The following is a 20,170-nucleotide window of genomic DNA, read 5'->3' on the forward strand; positions in this document are numbered from 1 at the left end:
TATCTTTGAAGAAGAATAAAAACACAAATGCCCAAAGCAATGTTATGAACATATGAAGTAAAAAATTTCAACAAAGAAAAAACAACTAGTTTTTAGAAGAAAATCATAAAATATTTTCTCATTTAATTGGTTTAAATCAGGTGATTTTTAAAAATCTATTCAGAGAAATAATAATGACAATAAATGTTTAGAAATAAATAGAAAACACAAGTAAACACTTACCATCTTCCCATCTTCTTTTAAGGTTTTCTGGAAACGCTCTGTCTACTTTAAAAGTCAACACATCCCCATGGACTATTCTCAATTTTCCAGGTGCTGCATCAGATAGCATCTATTTCATGAAAATCAATAAAATTAATTCCTGATACATAAAAATCAACACATTTCAATCTCAAACTTATTTCAGATAAATCAACCTCAGGTCATAAGGCTAAAAGTTCCTCATTTCAGGTCTACTATAGCCTCACATTATACGAAACTTGTAAGTCTTATTTAAATACCTTTAAAACAGGATAGTTTTGTTTTAACTAGTATTATTTACTAGAATTTATATCTCTGAATGCTCTAACTAGTGTTATTTACTTTTGTTCTAACTAGTGTTGTTTTGTTATATTGTTCTAACTAATGTTACTTACTAGAATGTGTATCTTTGAATGCTTTCTCCAATTCAACAAGTATTTATCAAATGTTACCTATGTGCTACAGACTGTTTTAAGCACTAGAAAATAAAGATGTATAAGACTCAGTTTCTGGCATCATAGGTCTTATAAATTAATCACATTTCCCCAAGGAAACATGAAAATAAAATAGATAGAAAAGAGGAAAAGGTTATTAAAGAAAGATTCTACTTTAAATGGTAATACAGCGAGCATAAATAAACTCATTGATATAGCAATTCAACTCAAGAAATATTAGGCAAGTACTCTATATTAAACACCATGTTAAGCAAGTGGAAAATTCTAAATTTGGAAAAGAAACAGTCCATTTGGAGATAGTACACATCCAAAAACTATAATACAAAATGACACATGGCAATTATATGAAAAGTATAAAGTGTTATTTGAGGTTTAGTGGGTGTCCTTACTGACTAAAAGACTGGGAAAAGAGTATCACCTGAGCTGGGATTTAAAGATTTCCACAGGTATAAGGGGAAAAAAAATTATAGACTTAGGGAGAAAGCATGATGAAAGGCACAGAAATAGGGAGAACACAAGGCACATATGGACCACTGAATAGTCTAGCGCAGTTAAAAGATAGGCTCTATGCATAGAGATGGGATGAAATCAGTAAAGATAGAATGGCACCAAATTGTGGAAGGCCTTTGACTATGGAGTTTCAACCTTTTTGGATTTCCTGTTTTCCTAGACCTAACTAACATTCCATGCACCATGTATCAAAAAGCAGCTCTCCCAAAAGAAACAAATAAATAAATAAAAATCTAGGTCCAAAGTACAAGTTGATTGAATACTGCCCATTGGCTATGTTAAATCTATGAAATTTTTCTCTCTGAAATGTCAAGGGACTCTCTGAAAGTTATTTCAACTTATTACTCCACAACTGCCTCAGGACATAGTTACAGCCCATTTCTATCTACCACTATTTCCTTTGTTTTCTCTTATTTCTTCTGTCCTTTGTATAATAAAAGCTGGAGCTTATCCTGAAAATACTTCAGCTCATAAAATCATATTTTTGTCCCTTTCCCACCTGCCACTTAAAAAATACTTTGGGAGAGGGCAGCTGGGTAGCTCAGTGGATTGAGAGTCAGGCCTAGAGACGGGAGGTCCTAGGTTCAAACCCGGCCTCAGCCACTTCCCAGCTGTGTGACCCTGGGCAAGTCACTTGACCCCCATTGCCTACCCTTACCACTCTTCCACCTATAAGTCAATACACAGAAGTTAAGGGTTTAAAATAAAAAAAATAAAAAAAAAATACTTTGGGAAAGGTAGTCCGATCAGGATGTCAGATTCTACTTTTTTTTAAATTTTTTTTTTTTAAACCCTTACTTTTGGTCTTGGAGTTAATACTGCTTATTGGCTCCAAGGCAGAATAGTAGTAAGGGTAGGCAAATGGGGGTCAAGTGACTTGCCCAGGGTCACACATCTGGGAAGTGTCTGAGGCCAAATTTGAACCTAGGACCTCCTGTCTCTAGGCTTGGCTCTCAAACCACTGTGCTACCCAGCTGCCCCCAGATTCTACTTTTGAAAGGATATTTTGCCAGCTGTAAGGATAGGCTTAGACCAGTGGTTCCCAAACTTTTTTGGCCTACCGCCCCCTTTCCAGAAAAAATATTACTTAGCGCCCCCTGTCACATACTATCACCGCCCCCTTACAGTTATTCACCACCCCCCCTGGATCGCTGCAGCACCCACCAGGCAGCGGTGGCGCCCACTTTGGGAATCACTGGCTTAGACTATCAACAAATATTCACTAGATGCCTGCTGGCACATGACACAGAAATATTGATATTCATAGTATGAAACATCCCTGCTATAATGAAACAAATCTAACAGAGATGACAAACATCTAAAGGGGAATCAATAAAATCAGTAGTAAAACAGAGATGTTGAATCAAATAATACATCTAGAGTTAAAGTACAAAGTAGTAGAAATTCATTATTTGGAGAACAAAGACCTAGATTCAAATTCTGACTATACCACTTACCAGTTCTGTGATTGTGGGCAAGTTCTTTAATATTTTTGAGGTTCAGTTTTTCATACAAAATGAATGCTTCCATTACCTTCTTCATAGGACATTGGTGAGGAAAATTTTTCGTAAATTATAAAGCAATGGATGTTATGTACTTCCTGCAATTTATTCCTGTTAGGGCAGGGGTCCACAATGTACGGCTCTTGAGCCATATCTGGCTCCACCTCCCGACCTGTCAGTCTGGGCAGAGCCCCAGGATGTGCCCCAGGGGGCCCTTCAGCCCCCACCCCATATTCCAGTGCCTTCTGCCTCCATCCTCCTCCTTCTGCACGTGTTTATGGCTCTCACGGCCAAAAAGGTTGCCAACCGTTGTGTTAGGGTAAGGTAGGTATGCTTCTTATCCTGCCTCTAATGGCCTAATGTTTGGCTGGTGCCAGTGAGGGATGCTGATCAGACCTTCAAGAAGTTCTGGGTCTTTAGACTTTCCTAAGCACAGCAACTGGCACTTAGTAAGTACTTAATAAATGTTTATTGGTTGACTAGTGAGCACAAAGTAGGCCAAAGCCAGCTTCCATTGTCCTCCTGGCCTCTTGTTCCTTAATTTTGACCTGCAATAACATCCTACTCCCCAACCTGACACCAAGACATTTCATCTCTCTGGGCTTATCCCCTTCTCTACAAATGCTCACTTTTCAACTGTTTTTTTTATGTTTTAATTTCCTCCATCACAATTTTAGCTCCTTGGTGGCTGAGTCTGCTTTCATTTTGCTTGTATTTGTATCCACAGAGCTTAGCCTGGCACATAGGAAGCCTTTAACAAATGCTTGCTGACTTGACTTTCTGGTAACCTTTCTTTATCATCTGCCTGGTTAATCAAAGCAAAATTAATACTTCTAGATTTCTTCCCTTTCTACAACCTCTTGCTTCTGCAATAAGCAGCAGATGGCAAAAGCAGAAAGAAGTACAACTCATTGCAGCACCAAAAGGAATAGCAAAATCAGAGTGCATATTAAGAGAACATGGATTTCAGCTTCTTGTGGACTAATCAATCAAGAAATCTACCAAATACTTACTGCGTACCAGACACTGCTAAATGCTGAGGACGCAAAAAGGGGCAAAAGGCAGTGCCTGCCCCTAAGAAGCTCACATTCTAACAGAGGAGACAACAAATATATGCAAATCCCCTATAAATGTGATAAATAGGAAATAATTAACAGAGGAGAGGGCAATAGAAATAAGAGGGGCTAGGAAAGGCTTTCTACAGATGGGATTTTAGTTGGGACTAAATGGAAGCTAGGAAAGCTAGTAGGAGAAGATGAGGAAGGACACCATTTCAGGTATGGGTGACAGCAAGAGAAAATTATCAAAGTCAAGAGATGCAGTGTCTTGTTTGTGCACAACCAGGAGGTAAGGGTCACTGTACTGAAGAGCATGTGGTGGGGAGTAAGGTGTAAATAAGATAAGAAGGTAGGAAAAGTAAAAAGGTAAGGTTACGAAGGGTTTTGAATGCTGAGCATAGAATCTGACATTTTATTCTAGAGGTAATAGGGAGCCACTGGAGTTTATTATAGAACTTCTGTGCTTTAAGAAAAGAGATTTTGCAAAGGTGAAATTGACAGGCAACTGATTGGATATTAGAGGAGGGGGTGGGTGGTAACAGAGAGTGAGGGGCTGAGGATAACTCTGAGGTTGTGAACCTGAGGGCCTGAGAGAAGATGGTGATACCCTTTATCATAATAGGGAAGGAAGAAATTGGGGAGGATTTAGAGAGAAAGAAAATGAGTTCAGTTTTGGACATGTTGAGTTTAAGATGTTTACTGGACGTTCAGTTTGAAATGTCTAAAAGACAGTTGGACTTTGTGTGATTGAAAGTCAGCAGAGAGGTTGGGGAATGGTAGGTATAATAATAAAGGGGCCAGGCAATTAAATGTTTGATAGAGGGGAGATAGAGAAAGTCTATGTGGTGAGTTTCTCTTCCAGCTCTCCCTGGGGCCGAATATACACTAGAAGACCTTAAAGGGGTGTCACCCCAAAACTGGGTGACCTGGATGGTCGTGCTGAACCACAGGAGTTGGGGTAAGTCTTCCCTATAAGATGGGTATGTGGTAGCTCAATCCTATTCTGAATAAGGAAGGGGTTCACACAAATCTCTTCCCCCCCCCCCCCAAACAGTTAATTTCATAGCTGGTGGTCTGGTTTCAAGATGGAGGCAGCCAGACCAAGCTGTGGTTCCCCTCTCCCTTGTTGTCTCTCAGGAACTCTGGAATGCTATCCAACTGATGAATGGCTTTTATTATTCGCAACTCAGAGATTGGGGAAAGGGGTGAAGGGCAGAGGGATTTTGGGGTGCCCTCTTCTCTAAGTCTATGGGGTCCGTCACTTGGGTGGGAACCTTTGGGGTTCCCACTCCTAAGCTTCTTCCCCTACCCTTTCTCCTTCTGTTTCTTTCCTTTTCTATAATTGTAAGCTTTGACTGAAAAGGGGTCTCTCAGCAAGGTTGGGTAATGGGAGGAAACTAAGAGATCACTCCCAAAAATGGAGTACAAAAACTTAGCTCGCTTGATGGTTGAAGTCTCAATGGGCGAGATGTGATGGAATGGCTTTGACCAAGGAATCAGGGTTTCAATTTCCAAAGAAAGATCCTGAGGAAGCCCTTAGGACTAGATCTGAGCTGGGTTGCCCTCCTCTTCCCTCTTCCCAGTCCTCCGCCTGAAGACCTCTCTTCTCTCCTCCTCCCTCCAGAGAATCTCCCAGAATTTTCCTGGTCTCAACTGTCAGCAACTGTCAGCAACTGCCCTCTTCTGGCTCCTTTTGTCCCATCCCCCTTGCACAAATCCCATCCTTACATACAGAGATCTGAGGACTGTCAGCATACAGTTGTCAATTAAATTCATAGGAGCCTATGAGGGAGAAGAGAAAAGGGTCCAGGACAGAGTCCTACGAGATACTCATAATTAGAGAGCATGATCTGGATGAGGAGCCAAGAAAGAATACTGAGAAGTAGTTAGATAAGAAGAGTACCAAGAGACGAGGTATCCTAAAAACCTAGAGAAAAGAGCATCAGTGCTTTTAGAGAGGTCAACAAAATTCCATTATATTGACATTCCATAATTTGTTCTGCCATTCTTCAATCAATGTGTACCAATATTGTTTCCAGTGTTTTTGATACCACAAAAAGTGAGATTATCAATATCAATGAAACCTTTTTTTAAACTACCAAGAAACTTTTTTACTGAATTAGAAAAAATTATAACAAAGTTCATTTGGAAGAACAATAGATGAAGAATATAAAAAATGTGAAGAATGGGGGCCTAGCAGTACCAGATCTTAAACTATACTATAAAGCAGTGGTCATCAAAATAATATGGTACTGGCTAAGAGACAGAAGGGTGGATTAATGGAATAGACTAGGGGGAAATGACCTCAGCAAGCTAGTGTTTGATAAACCCAAAGATCCCAGTTTTGGGGACAAGAACTCACTATTTGACAAAAATTGCTAGAAAAATTGGAAAATAGTATGGGAGAAATTAGGTTTAGATCAACATCTCACATCCTACAGCAATATAAATTCAGAATGGGTAAATGACTTAAATATAAAGAAGGAAACTATAAGTAAATTAGGTGAACATAGGTGAACATAAGTAAAATAAGTGAATATACCTGTCAGATCTATGGGAAAGGAAAGAATTTAAGAGCAAGCAAGAGATAGAGAATACTACAAAATATAAAATGAATCCTTTTGATTACATTAGATTAAAAAGGTTTTGTACAAGCAAAACCAATGCATCCAAAATTAGAGGGGAAGCAAAAAATTAGGAAAAAAATCTTTATAACAAAAACCTCTGACAAAGGTTTAACTTCTCAAATTTATAAGGAGTTAAATCAATTATATAAAAAATCAAGCCACTCCTCAGTTGATAGATGGGCAAGGGACATGAATAGGCAATTTTCAGATAAAGAAATCAAAACTATCAATAAGCACATGAAAGAGTGTTCTAAATCTCTAATGATTAGAGAAATGCAAATCAAAACAACTCTGAGGTACTACCTCACACCTAGAAGACTGACCAATATGACAGCAAAGGAAACTAATAGATGTTGGAGGGGATGTGGCAAAATTGGGACACTATTTGGAACTATGCCCAAAGGGCTTTAAAAGACTGCCTGTCCTTTGATCCAGCCATACTACTGCTGGGTTTTTACCCCAAAGAGATAATAAGGAAAAAGACTTGTACAAAAATATTCATAGCCTCGCTCTTTGTGGTGGCAAAAAAAATTGAAAAACGAGGGGATGCCCTTCAATTGGGGAATGGCTAAACAAATTGTGGTATCTGTTGGTGATGGAATGATATTGTCCTAAAAGGAATAGTGAACTGGAGGAAGTCCACGTGAACTGGAATGACCTCCAGGAATTGATGCAGAGTGAAAAGAACAGAACCAGGAGAACCTTATACACAGAGACTGATACACTGTGGCACAATCAAAAGTAATGGACTTCTCTACTAGTAGCAATCCAGGACAATTCTGAGACACTTATGAGAAAGAATGCTGTCCACATCCAGAGAAAGAATTGTGGGAGTAGAAACACAGAAGAAAAACATTTGCTTGGTCACTTGGTTCAATGAAGATATGATTAGGGATGTAGACTCTTTTTTTTTTTTATTCTTTTTTTTTTAAACCCTTGACTTCTGTGTATTGGCTCCTAAGTGGAAGAGTGGTAAGGGTGGGCAATGGGGATCAAGTGACTTGCCCAAGGTCACACAGCTGGGAAGTGTCTGAGGCCAGATTTGAATCTAGGACCTCCAGTGTCTAGGCCTGACTCTCAATCCACTGAGCTACCCAGCTGCCCCGGGATGTAGACTCTGAACGATAACTCTGTTGCAAATGTTAATAATATGGAAATAGGTCTTGATCAATGATACATATAAAACCCAGTGGAATTTCTCATTGGCTAAGGGAGTGGGAAGAGAGGTGGGAAGAAAAAGCACATGAATCATGTAACCATGGAAAAATATTCTAAATGAATGAATTAATTAAATTTTTTTTTTAAATGAAAACTTTTTTTGCTGTCAGTATTTTCTGGGGTATATGCTTAGTTGCAGATTCTCTGGGTCAAAGACTATGAACAGTTAAATACTTTTTCTCCCATGATTCTAATTGTTTCCAGAAAAGTTACACCAATGTATAGCTTCTCAAACAGAGGATTAGATTGCCTGTCCTTCCCCAGTCCCCAAAATATTGACTTTCTTTCATCATCTTTGTTAATTTGATGGTGGTCAGGTAGAAAACCTGAATTGTTCAAATGTGTATTTCTCTTCTTTTTAGTGATTTTGGAACACCCTCCCCTTGATTATATATGTCCTACTTAATTTTTTTTTAGTTGATATCCTTTTATATCCCTATCTAGTAGGGAAATAGTTTCTAACCTATTTGTATCAATTTTCTCTTAGAAATTAGAATTTTATAAATACTTATGAAAATATTTTTCCCACTTGATATTTCCTTCTTGTTTTAGTTGCACTAATTTTGTTTGAATAAATGATTTTTAATGAATATAACCAAAATTGTCCATGTTATCTTTTTAGATACTTCTCCTTTGTTTATGAATTCTTTTTCTAATTAGTGAAATTTACCCCCTTCCATTCTACTCTAAATTATTTAATGCCATGACTTCCTGTTTTAGGTTGCTTACCCACATAAGCTTATTGTGGTATTATTGGAGTGGTTGTTGGTCTAACCCCATTTTTCTAGCCAAACTACTTTCCTATTTTTCTCCCGGAAAGTGTTACCATATAAATTGCACTCATGAATTTTTCAAAAAGTGAGCTACTAAGCTCATCTGCTTTTCTGTCTCACTTACCTAATATATTCTTCTGGCCTATTTTTCTATTTTAACTGTCAAATTGAAATAGTTTTAATGACTGTTTTTTTTTTTAATATAGTTTGATACTATAAGGTCCTCTTCATTCTAACTTTTTTTTATTATTTACCTTGAGATTCTATTTTGTTTCTCTAAATAAAATTTTTTTCTTCTGCCTAGTTGCATAAAATCATCCCTCAGTGGTTTGCTTGCTATGGTACAAAATCTGTTTATTAATTTGGGTAAAATTACTTTTATTGTATATTTATAGTCCAGCTGTGAAAATAAATATCTCTATTCCTTTAATAAATATTCCTGATTTCCTTTATTTCTATAGTTTTGATAAAATTTGTATATAAAAATCTTTTTTTTAGTTTAACTCCAAATACTGTATGATATTTGTAGTTAATCTGAATATGATTTTTCTATCATTTTCACATTGTTTTAGTTCTAAATAGAAATGTTGATGATTTTTCTTAATTTAAGTATTTCATTTTCCCCTATAGGTATTACTAAAATTATAATTTGCAGGGAATGTAAGGGTATACACTGACAGAAGAAGTTTATAACTAAGAGTTCTCCACACTTTTGAAATCACACATGGTGGGAGGGAAGGGAGAAAGTAGAGAAATGGCAGAGAGGGGAGGGAGAAGGGAAAGAAGGGAAAAGAAGAGGGGGGAAATAAAAGAGAAAAAAAGGAAAGAAGGAAGGGAAGTAGGAAAGGAAGAACTGCTACTTTAATGGAGCTATTAATTGCCCTGATTAGTAACTTCCCTGGTTCTCTGGGGTTTTCTAAGTAAACCATAATGCCAAATGCAAATAGGGATAATTGCATACCATCTTTACCAGTATTTATATTTGAAATTTCTCTCTCTTACTGCTTTAGGCTTTTTGATTTTAATTAAATTCTATTAATATTTATTAAGTATTTATAGGGTACATGACATTAAATTAGACACAAAAGAGCCTAGAGCTAGAAAAGTAGAGGAAACTTGGTCCCTGTGTTTGAAGAGCATATGACAACTCAAGTCAGGTAGGAAAACATATGTGTACATTTGTACCAATCTTTGGGGAAACATTAATTTGGGGAAAATTTAATATGATACCCTTCTTGCCTTGTAAATAAGGAAAGGCATCACACAGGGATTGGTAAGCTTTACTAATTTCAAGGGCATTACCTTTATAAGAAAAAATCCCCCAAACTGCCAACTCATTCCACCATTTGGGATACATATCACATCATATCACATTAGGAAGCCAGAAGAGTAGAAAGAACAATGAAATCTGGGCATGCTCAATTCTTGAATGTGCATAGAGGGAAAGAGGTAAATAATATTACATTTTATCAGTACTATAAACAAGAGGCCACACAATTCTTGTCCTGGAGAATAAAATGTTAAAAAAAAAATGAGTCAAGTCTCACTAATCTTAAAAATGTACAAAGCTAAAATAAATGTACTTGAAAACAGTTAGTTAAGGATGCTATTTTTAAATCATGTTCAAATTAATAGGGAAGCACATACAACTCCCTAAAACTACTCCCTTTTTTGACTAAAAGAAAACAGTCATATGAAGATTGACTATTTCTGGATAAATGAAAGTTCACATAAAATAATCTGCTTACTCAGCAGATTACAGCCTACAACTTAAAATTAAATGTTTGCCCATCAAAATAAACAGCCTTTTTTCTCACCTGTAACCCAGGAATAAATCGAGTGTCCTTTTCAACCACAAGAAGATTAGCAACTTCAGCATTAAGAATAGATCTTGTGATTCCACCTGGCCCAGGGCCTACTTCATAAACGTGAGCATTTTTCAGATTGCCAGTCTTTCGTACAATCTTATCTAGAAAAAAGAAAGTTTATCTTTGTTGATATATCTCTTGTAAAATGCTCATCCTGAAAGACTTCAATTTATAAATTTATAAACAAAACAGGTATGCAAATTCTTCTACTAATCATTTTCACATCAATAATAATGGCTACCATTGAATGGCATTGTAAAGTTTACAAAGAATTTTACATGTTAATTCATTTGATCCTCAGCCATATGAAGTGGGTACTATTATTATCCCCATTTTACAGATGAGTAAACTAAGACCTAAGACGAAGAAAGGCTAAATGTTTTGCCCACTGTCATTCTGCTAATAAGTATTTGGGGAAGTTTTCAAAATCAGTTCTTTCTGACTCCAGGTTCAGCACTATACCATTCTCCCATTTTTCAATAATTTAAAAAAATACCTCTAGTAAACAACATATGATCAAAATACAGTATTCAGTCTTATTTGCTGTTCAGTTATAACAATTATTAAAAAACCAGCAAGAATATAACTGCAATAGTTCAACACAGTTCTAGATTTGGGAGATGTTCCTTCTTTTGTTCATTAATTTAAAATAAAAAAGCTGCAGGCTGCTATTATTCTGGAAACACTCCCTTTCTAAAATCTCTTAAAAACTTCCACATTCAAAACCCAGACACACACATATGCATTCTCTTTATCTTTCTCAATAATCAATGATTAATGATCATTTGCACTCTCTAACCCCCACTATCTTCTTACAGAGATGGAGACTATCAGTAACCAAGTACTCAATTAAGTATGCATTCCTCCTAAGCATAACCCTAGCCACGGTACATGTCTTTCAGCTATCATGGTCCCTGGAAAAGTGAGGGAGAGCTGGGGATGCTGAGTTAGGAGGAGCTTTTCCCCAGGATCACAGTTGACATGGCCCCTCCAGGCCTCTGTCAGACCAGCAGCAGCCTGAAGACAACTGTCCAGAGGTCAAGTGAACTTTTCAGCTCTTGTTTGTGTTGGAAGTGAGATGACAAGAGTTTGGTGGCATTTTTTGTCTGTGTGTGAACAGGAGAAGAGTGATTGCAAACTGCCTTAGCTATGTTCTTCCCTTGTTTGTTGTTTTTTTTTTTCTGTCCTAAAGGTATCTCTTATGCCAGTGGCATTAAACTCAAAGTGTCCCTATGATCTGATGGGGGGGGGTCAGTGGGGGAGGGAGAAGGAGCAATTACAAACTGCTCTCTCTCATCCTAGAATATCTCTTAAGCCAATGTTATTAAATTCAAATAGAAACAAATCCAGCCAACTGCATGTTGATTTAGAAAAAAAGAATATTGCATTGTATTTTACATATTTTGTTAAGTATTTGCCAGTTCCATTTTAATCTACTTTAGGTTACACATAGGAGTTTTTCCCTCTTGCAACAAGTTTGACACCTGTCTTAAACCACTGCTTGTATGGATTAAAATGTTAAAATAAAGGCCTACTGCTTTAAGAAGTGACTGAAAAGCCTGATTCTTTTATGAAACCTTCTCTAAGAACAAATAAACATCCCATTACATTATAAGATGGATATGAATATGACAATTGACAGGGACCTCTGTAGCCAGGCAGAAATCCAACTGCAATGTATCTAATGAGTGGTCATCCAGCCTTTGCTTGAAGACTGCCAAGGAGGCAGAACTCAGTACTTCTCAAGGCAGCCCATTTAATTCTGGATAAGGCTAAGTAAAACTTAACTTTGCCTCTAGAACAAGAGGATAGATGGGCCCTGGATATTTCTTGCTGGTTCAGCATTCCCTGCCTGAATCCTGAAGTAGAGTGCCTCTCCCTAGCCTCAGCATTCACCAAAACACAAGCAGTAAAGGCTAGGTATTTGGTGTTTAGTGTCTTTTCCAGGGTCACACAGTCAGGAAGTATCTAAAGCCAGATTGGAACCAGGTCCTCCTGACTCCTGGCCTTTACTGCTCTTCTGCCTTGGAAATGATATTTAGAATTAGTTTAAGAAAAAACGGTAAAGGTTTTTTAAAAAGAATCAATATAAATACTACATATAGACATCTAATAGCATTAAAATCTATTTTAAATTTAATAGAATTGGAGAAAAGCTAGTAAAACCATACTAATGGGGGGGGGGCTCAATATACCCCTTTCAGACCTAGAAAATCTAAACAAAAGAAAAATAAGAAAAAAGTTAAGAACCAGAACTGGAGGATTACCAGGGAAGTTAACTAAATTATCTGTGGGTTCACAATGGGGTGAGGGAGACAGGAATGACAGATGGACAGGACCAAAAAAGGTTGGGAGACCAGGCTTTACTGCCAAGGAGGTGACTGCTACTGAAGTGGCAGTTGGGCCCAACTGCCACCCTGCAGTATCTAATCTAGACCTATGAAAACCAGCAAGTAAAAGCAAGAGTTATAACAGTTATAATCAGGGACAACTAAGAATAAGGATGGGAATGGGGGTTACTATACTCTTCAGACTAGGGGCAAACCCCAGGGTCAGGGAAGGGACTTATCTACACTAACTGAGACCTAATCAAGACAGGGCCCAGGGAAAAACAGGATTGATGTGGATATCCTCACAATAGTGTCCAGCTTCACTCCAGTGGTGTTTCTGCTCCTCCTGGACCACCTGCTGTACTCTTCTAGGTGGGAAGATTCTGGGAGCTTGACCCGCAACTCAGGTTGGGATTAGCAGTCTCTACCAAAAGCTCCCACAAGTAGACAGTCTTTCCACAGGATCTCTGGCAATCTGGTGTCTCCTAAAGTCAGTTGCAACTTGCCCCAACCATCATGGAGTCCCTCTCAGAGAGCAAGAGCCACTTCCTGCTTCCCCATTCCATCTTGGGATTCTCCAGCCCTTCCTCCTAGGTCTAATACTAATACTAAGGTAATAACTAAATAATCTTCCTCGCAACACCTGCCATTGAGAGGCAACTTGACAAAAACTGCTAGAAAAAATGGACAGTAGTCTGGCAAAAATTAGGTTTAGACAACACCTCAAATCATACACCATGATAAGCTCCAAGTATATGGAAGTCCTAGATATAAAAGGCAGCATCAAACAAATCAGAGGAGAAAAGCAGGCTTACCTAAAAGATAAAAGGTTGAGGAAAAATTCATGACTAAACAATACACAGAATCACATGCGATAAAAAAGATAATTTTGATTATAAAAAATTTGAAAAGCTTTTATACAAACAAATATAATGTAACAGTTAGAAGGAAAACAGGCAAATGAAACAAAAAGTTTTACAGGAAATTTCTATTAACAAAAAGTTTTACAGGAAATTTCTCATTTCCAAGCTATATAAAGGAATTGATTCAAAGTTACAAGACAATATAAACAGATAGTTTTCAAAGAAAGAAATATAAGTTATCAAATAAATTTCAAAATATATTATCTGAATCACAATAATCAGAAAAGTACAAATTAAAGTCACTTTCAAAGAGAAAAAGGATCAATATGTACAAAAGTATTTATAGCAATTATTTTCATTGTAGCCCCATTCTGGAAACCAAAGGCATGTCCTCCCTTTGGGGAAAGGCTAAATAAGCGGAGGTAATGCAATAGAATATTATTGTGCCAGAAGAAATAATATGATAGGCAGTTTTAGAAGAAACTGGAAAGATTTCTATGAATTGATGCAGAGATAAATGAACAGAATCAAGAAAATACTTTATACAAAGATAATATTATACAAAAAAAGAACTTTGTAGGATATTAAGAACTCTCATCACTTCAGTGACAAATCATGGCTCCAAAAAATGAAGACATAATACTTCTGGAATGAAGTGCCTATTATATTCCCACCTCTGCATTTGTAAAAATGTAATGGATGAGATGTATAATCTCATCCATAAGGTGGAAAGTTTTTCTAAGGGGCATGGTACCCCTAAATATCTTGCCTCCACATTAAAATGGATAAGACATATAAAAGACATGTCTTTTAGAGCTATTACAGTCCCATGCCAAAGGAGGGAGCAAACCCAAGGGGTAGGTTACCCTGTGATGGGTTACAGTCCTATAAAGTTTTCCTAAAGGGCATAGTAGCCATAAATGGCCCCTAAGAGGGAGCATTTCAGCCAAGATTGAACGCCATGAGCTTGAGTGACTATCCGAGTTAATCTGAGAGTAGGTCAACATCCTCCTCAGGGGGGATTATATAATTTTCATAGGAATTTTCTTTTTATTTATTCATGGAGTTGAATGGATGGGGATAGGAAACAGGAAGGTCAGATTAAAAAAAGTCAAATGAAAGGAAAAAAGAGGTAGCTAAAGTAGTCTTCAAAGGAACAAATTATATCTCAAAAAGACTAATGAATTGAGCATAATTTTTTTTTAATACTAGAGAACCCCAAAATTAACAAAACCAATATCATCACAACTGGGGAAATTAGAATGTAAGTTTTTTGACAGTAGACACTATTTCAATTTTGTTTTTGTATCCTAAGTGATTAGTACCAGTTTTCCTTCTAACACTCAGCTCAAGTATCTCTTGCCAAGTATCTTGAGGACTTTCTGGTACCCAAAGAGGCTAAGGGCCTTCTCTTCTAAGAACATTTTATATCTACTTTGTATCTTATTTATATTTTAAAATGTAGCCATTCTCTCTCTCATTAGGATAGAAGCTTCTGGGAATCAAGAACTTTTTTTCCCTTTTTCTTTGGAATCCTAACAATTTGTAGTACATGCTAAGTACATTAAAAAAATTGATTAATCAACCCATAGACTAGAAATAGAAGAAATGGAAAACTAAAACTAAATAAAAATAAACTTTAATTTTATTCTTTGAAAAGTCATAAAATCAATAAACTGGATGGCACTAGTGGACAGAGGCTGGGTCTGAAGTTAGTAAAATCCAAGTTCAACTCTAGCTTCAAATATTTACTAGCTATGTGACCCTAGGCAAGTGACTTAACTTGTCTGCCTCACTATCCTCAACTGTAAAATGGGTATAATAATAACTAACACCTATCTCCCAGCATTGTTTTGAGAATCAAATAAGATAATATTTGTTAAATACTTAGCATAGTGCCTGACACATAATAGGTACTTAATAAATGTGTTTCTTTTCTTTACCTACAAACCTGCTGTTCCGAACTTCCCTATATTGATGGAAATACCATTCTTCTAAGGTACCTAGAGTTGAAATCTGAATTCTTTCTGATTCCTCCCTTCATAAGTCAATCATCAGGTAATGTCAATTCTTTCTCTCTCTCTCTCTTTTTTTTTTTAAACCCTTACCTTCTGTCTTGGAGCCAAGGCAGAAGAGTGGTAAGGGCTAGGCAATGCAGGTCAAGTGACTTGCCCAGAGTCACAAAGGTGAAAAGTGTCTGAGGCCAGATTTGAACCTAGGACCTCACGTCTCTAGGCCTGGCTCTCAATCCACTGAGCTACCCAGCTGCCCCCTCAATTCTTTCTCTTCAATATCAATTTCACTTACTTCACTTCCTTCCATTCTCATTATTACCATCCTAGTTCAGGGCCTCAAAATCTCTTGCAACATTTTCTTAATCTGTTCCACATCTCTTTGCTTTTTTCAAAATTAATTAATTATTTTTTTTAACAGTTACAAGTAATAACAAATTTCTACATAAGTTTTCTGAAGTTATATGATCCAAATTGCTTCCCTCCCTTCTTCCCTCCCCCCTCCTGGAACTGGCAAACAATTCAGTCTGGGTTATATGTGTATTATCATGCAAAATATATTTCCATATTATTAATTTTTGTAAGTGAATAATCTTATAAAACCCAAACACCAAAATATATACCCAAATAAACAAGTGATAAATCATATGCTTTCATCCGATTTCCTACTTCAACAGTTCTTTCTCTGGAGGTGATGAGCATTCTTTTTCATAAGTCCCTCTGAATTGTTCTAGATCAGTGAGGGGCAAACTTTTAAAAGAGGGGGCCAAAGGAAAGGAAATGCTCATCTGTCAGTCTGTTTCTAAGGCAACTCTTTTGAAATTTCATTGTATTGTATCTACTCGTTGTATTCATCAGATTAGGAATAATGTCTCCCAACCTGGACAGAACATTTCAGGGGGCCACATCTGGCCCGTGGGTAGTAGTTTGCCCATCATTATTCTAGATCATTGTACTCCTAAGAGTAGCTAGGTGTATCACATTTGATCATTCTACAAAAATTGCATTTACTGGGTAGGTCCTTCCCCATTTACCTCACCTCTCTGAAACTGAAGTAATGTGGTAGGGTGGGAAAGTGCTTGGTTTAATCAGATTGATTTAGGTTAAAGTCCCAGCTATATGCCTCAGATTACTCATCTGCAAAATGAGGGAGTTGAATAAGATGGTCTTTAAGGTCCTTTCTAACTCTAAATCTATTATCTCATGAAATTCTGCCAATTGTTTTCAACCCAATTATGGTGAAACTATGAAATCTTCTCTAATACCTTCAACTGTAAGTAATCTGTCCCTCCTCTGAAATCTCAGAGCATTTGAAATTTCTATGTACTTATGGTTTAATGATTAACTTTTCATGCATATATTAATCCCCTAATAAAATAATTTTATCTCATGAAAAACTAGTATATTACAATGCTATGTTTTCAATAAATATACATCACTATTATACTTAGAAATCTTGTCTACAGAATAATTCATAATTCTGGCATTCATGATCATTGACAATCTATAGTGATTTCTCATAGCACTTTGTCTGGGTCTTGGTGTTGTGTCACAGTTACTTATATACTTGCTTTTGTAAATCCCTTGAGAAAAAGCCCTATCATTATATTCTCAATGCCTAACACAGTTACATTTTTAAAACATTTAATGTTTACTGAAATGAAATGGATTTGTCAAATGTTTGTTGACAAAGTGAGCAAAAGGAAGCCTTGATAATTTAAAATTTGAACTAACTGAATAAAAAAGAGCTGTTTAAGCAGTTTGGCAATCAGTTTATAGGTCTGGAATTTTGATTTTTGATCCATTGTTAAATATTTTTAATGATGCTAGTATAGCCCCAAAACAAAAAAGGGAATAGCATCTATAATGATAATTTGCAGAATATATCTATTGGTCCATAGGTTTTGTGATATAAATGAACAAAAAATGCATGAACCTTGGAAAATAAACTGTTTTTGTATATATTCTTGATCCAGTGAAAATGCTGCTGATGTATCTGTTAACAGCAAAATAAGAAATGATTGTCTAATTGACTGTGAAATATCAAAACTCAAACACAAATGAACAAACAGAAGAACATAAGATCCTTAAGGGAAGAGACAGTTTCTATTTTTGTATTCCTAGGGCCTACTATTTATTTAATATGTGATCAGAGGATCATACATTTAGACCAGAAAGGGCCCTTGGAAGCCATTTAGTCTAACCCTTCATTTTATATTTTATTTTATTTTATTTTATTTTAAACCCTTAACTTCTGTGTATTGGCTCCTTGGTGGAAGAGTGGAAGAGTGGTAAGGGTGGGCAATGGGGGTCAAGTGACTTGCCAAGGGTCACGCAGCTGGGAAGTGTCTGAGGTCAGATTTGAACCTAGGACCTCCCGTCTCTAGGCCTGGCTCTCAATCTACTGAGCAACCCAGCTGCCCCCCTAACCCTTCATTTTAGAGATGAGGAAACTTTAATCCATAGAAGTTAAAAGACTTGCTCAAGATCATCTAGGAATAAGCAGCAGAGCTAAAATGTAAACCAAGGTTTTTGGACTCCTCAAACCAATAGAAATGCATCAAGGTGTCTCTGAAATCTAACTGCTGAATGAATGAATGATTGTTGGTAAGTAGCTGAAAAGATAGTTAAATAGCTCAGTATCTTACACATAAAGTCTCCATGAAATACAATATATGAATATATGGAAAAAAGAATAAAATTAAAAAATAATGAGAGGGGGAAGGGAGGAAGATACATCTTAAGCAGTGTCTACTTAAAATCACATTTGGATAAGTAACCTCACAACTATAATTGTTTTAAAATAGCTAAAGAAAATAGGAGTTTCAAGAACAATCAAATATGATGAAGCAGGAACCAAATAAGAAAGAATGAATTTCAACAAAAAGTGTCTAAGTGTTAGATATATATCCAATGGCAAGACTTGGCAGCCATACTCATGCAGGGTGAAACTGGTAATAGCACTATTAGAGTTCTAACGGATTTAGGTTCTAGTTTTAGTTCCAGTTACTAATTATTTGTGCAAGCCACTCTACCAACACGTCTCAATTTTCTTACTAGCCCTGCCTCCTTTAGGCAAAATAGTTCTAAGTATTTAGTAAGAAAGTAATTTTAAAACTTATATCTGCTTTTTTTTTTTTTTAAGCAGGCATAACATAGTAAATTTTTCATCACAATAAGAGGTAGTCTTTCTGGAATTACTTAGAAAATTACAAAATGTTAGTTATGGAAAAGACTCTGAAGTTCATCTATCTCATATTCTGACATCTGACAGTTGAGAATGAAATCCAGGGAAGACAACTGGCTTGCCAAAAATTAGACAGCACCTCAGCGGAAAGGCCAAAGGCTAACAGCTCAGAAACAAAACAAAAATCCAAACAACCTTGCAAATAGGTGGATGTTAAAGAAATTCAATCAAACCAAAGGTAATGATTTTCTACAACAACAAAGCACTAGGTAAAGATCTTGGATGCAAGTTCAAACCTTAAATTACATGACAGAAACAAACTATGAACATTACGCGGAAATATTCAATTAAATAGCTACTTGTAAAAAGCGGGTACTATGTGCCTGGCGCTATGCTACACAATAAGGAATGTTAGTTCTCATAAAATCCAAATTCTTATTCTTTATAACTAGAAAGTTGTTACTTTCTTCCTCGATAGCTTTTTTCCCCTCTCTAGTTGTTCCCTTCTAGTTCTTAGTGCCAAGAGCATTGCAGGAGCTCAATAAATGTTTTAAGGAAGAATCTGAACCCCAAAGCATGCGCGAAAAGATTTCTGGGAAATTAAAAAAAATTCACCCAATCCCCACCACTCCGAAAATCCTCACACTTTTTTCTAGACCAAGAGTAGTTCCGAAAATATCTAAGTTCAGATATAGTTTAAGGTCATCATTTAATGTGGGCTAGAAATATACAAGCCCAGACTAACAGGCAGAAACACCACCGCTCGCCTAGCGAAGCTGAAAGGCGCAGGCATGAGTGAGCGCGCACGTCCGTGCCCGCGCGTGCATAGAGTGCGTATCAGACGTGTACACGCACCCCAGGCATACACGTACACGCTTTCAAACGTACGGCGTTGCCCGCCTCTTCCCATACTGCTTGAAACACTGTGGGGAACCCTAGGGAGCGCCGTAACATTATCCACCTGTCAGCCTCAAGTCCAGGAGGAAGTTCTGGGACAGCTGTTTCTGGGCTCGGAGTCCGAAAAGTTTAACGATCTCTCCCACCGTAGGCAAAGGCGGGAGGTGGAAAGCAGCTAGCTTTGCCTGGGGACCCATGAGTGCAGTGCAGGCGACTCCTCAAATGGGCCTAGGCAGAGGGCCACCCATTTCCGACGCCTTCTCCAATTGGGTCCTCGTCCCGCGGCCGGAAGTTGCAATGCTAGGGACGGGAAAGCCCGCCTCCTAACGCAAACGTCTCCACGTGATGCAAATTTCCCTGGGAACTGGGTTCTTTCTAACTCTTGTGACTTTCCTCTGCCTCTTTCCTTCCTGCTTTCCGGTATCTGGGCTGCAGAAGTTACCTTTACTGCAACCACTGATCTCTTTGATAAATCTGCCATGCGATTAGGGCTCCAAAAACGAGAGTAGTTTATGTATAGCATTTTTCAATAATCACTTCTCTGTCTCCTGTCCTGTGCGCCTCCAGCTTTGTGCATGCATTTTTAACAAAACGCCTGTTATGTACCAGACACTGTTACAGATAACACGT

General features: G+C 37.2%; 1 protein-coding gene across 1 annotated transcript in view; it reads right to left on the reverse strand.

Moving 5' to 3' along the window:
- The window catches only part of TFB1M (transcription factor B1, mitochondrial), a 74,827-nt gene extending 55,090 nt beyond the window's left edge, over positions 1-19,737 (reverse strand). The window contains exons 1-3 of the mRNA XM_044671743.1: positions 19,605-19,737; positions 10,201-10,352; positions 223-331 (exon numbers count right to left, since the gene is read on the reverse strand). Of these exons, the coding sequence (XP_044527678.1) occupies positions 223-331; positions 10,201-10,352; positions 19,605-19,737 (394 nt within the window). The remainder of the gene's footprint in view (positions 1-222; positions 332-10,200; positions 10,353-19,604) is intronic.
- Between the last annotated feature and the right edge of the window lie 433 nt (positions 19,738-20,170).

The sequence above is a fragment of the Gracilinanus agilis genome, chromosome 4 (genome assembly GCF_016433145.1).
Source record: "Gracilinanus agilis isolate LMUSP501 chromosome 4, AgileGrace, whole genome shotgun sequence".
Classification (NCBI taxonomy): Eukaryota; Metazoa; Chordata; class Mammalia; order Didelphimorphia; family Didelphidae; genus Gracilinanus; species Gracilinanus agilis.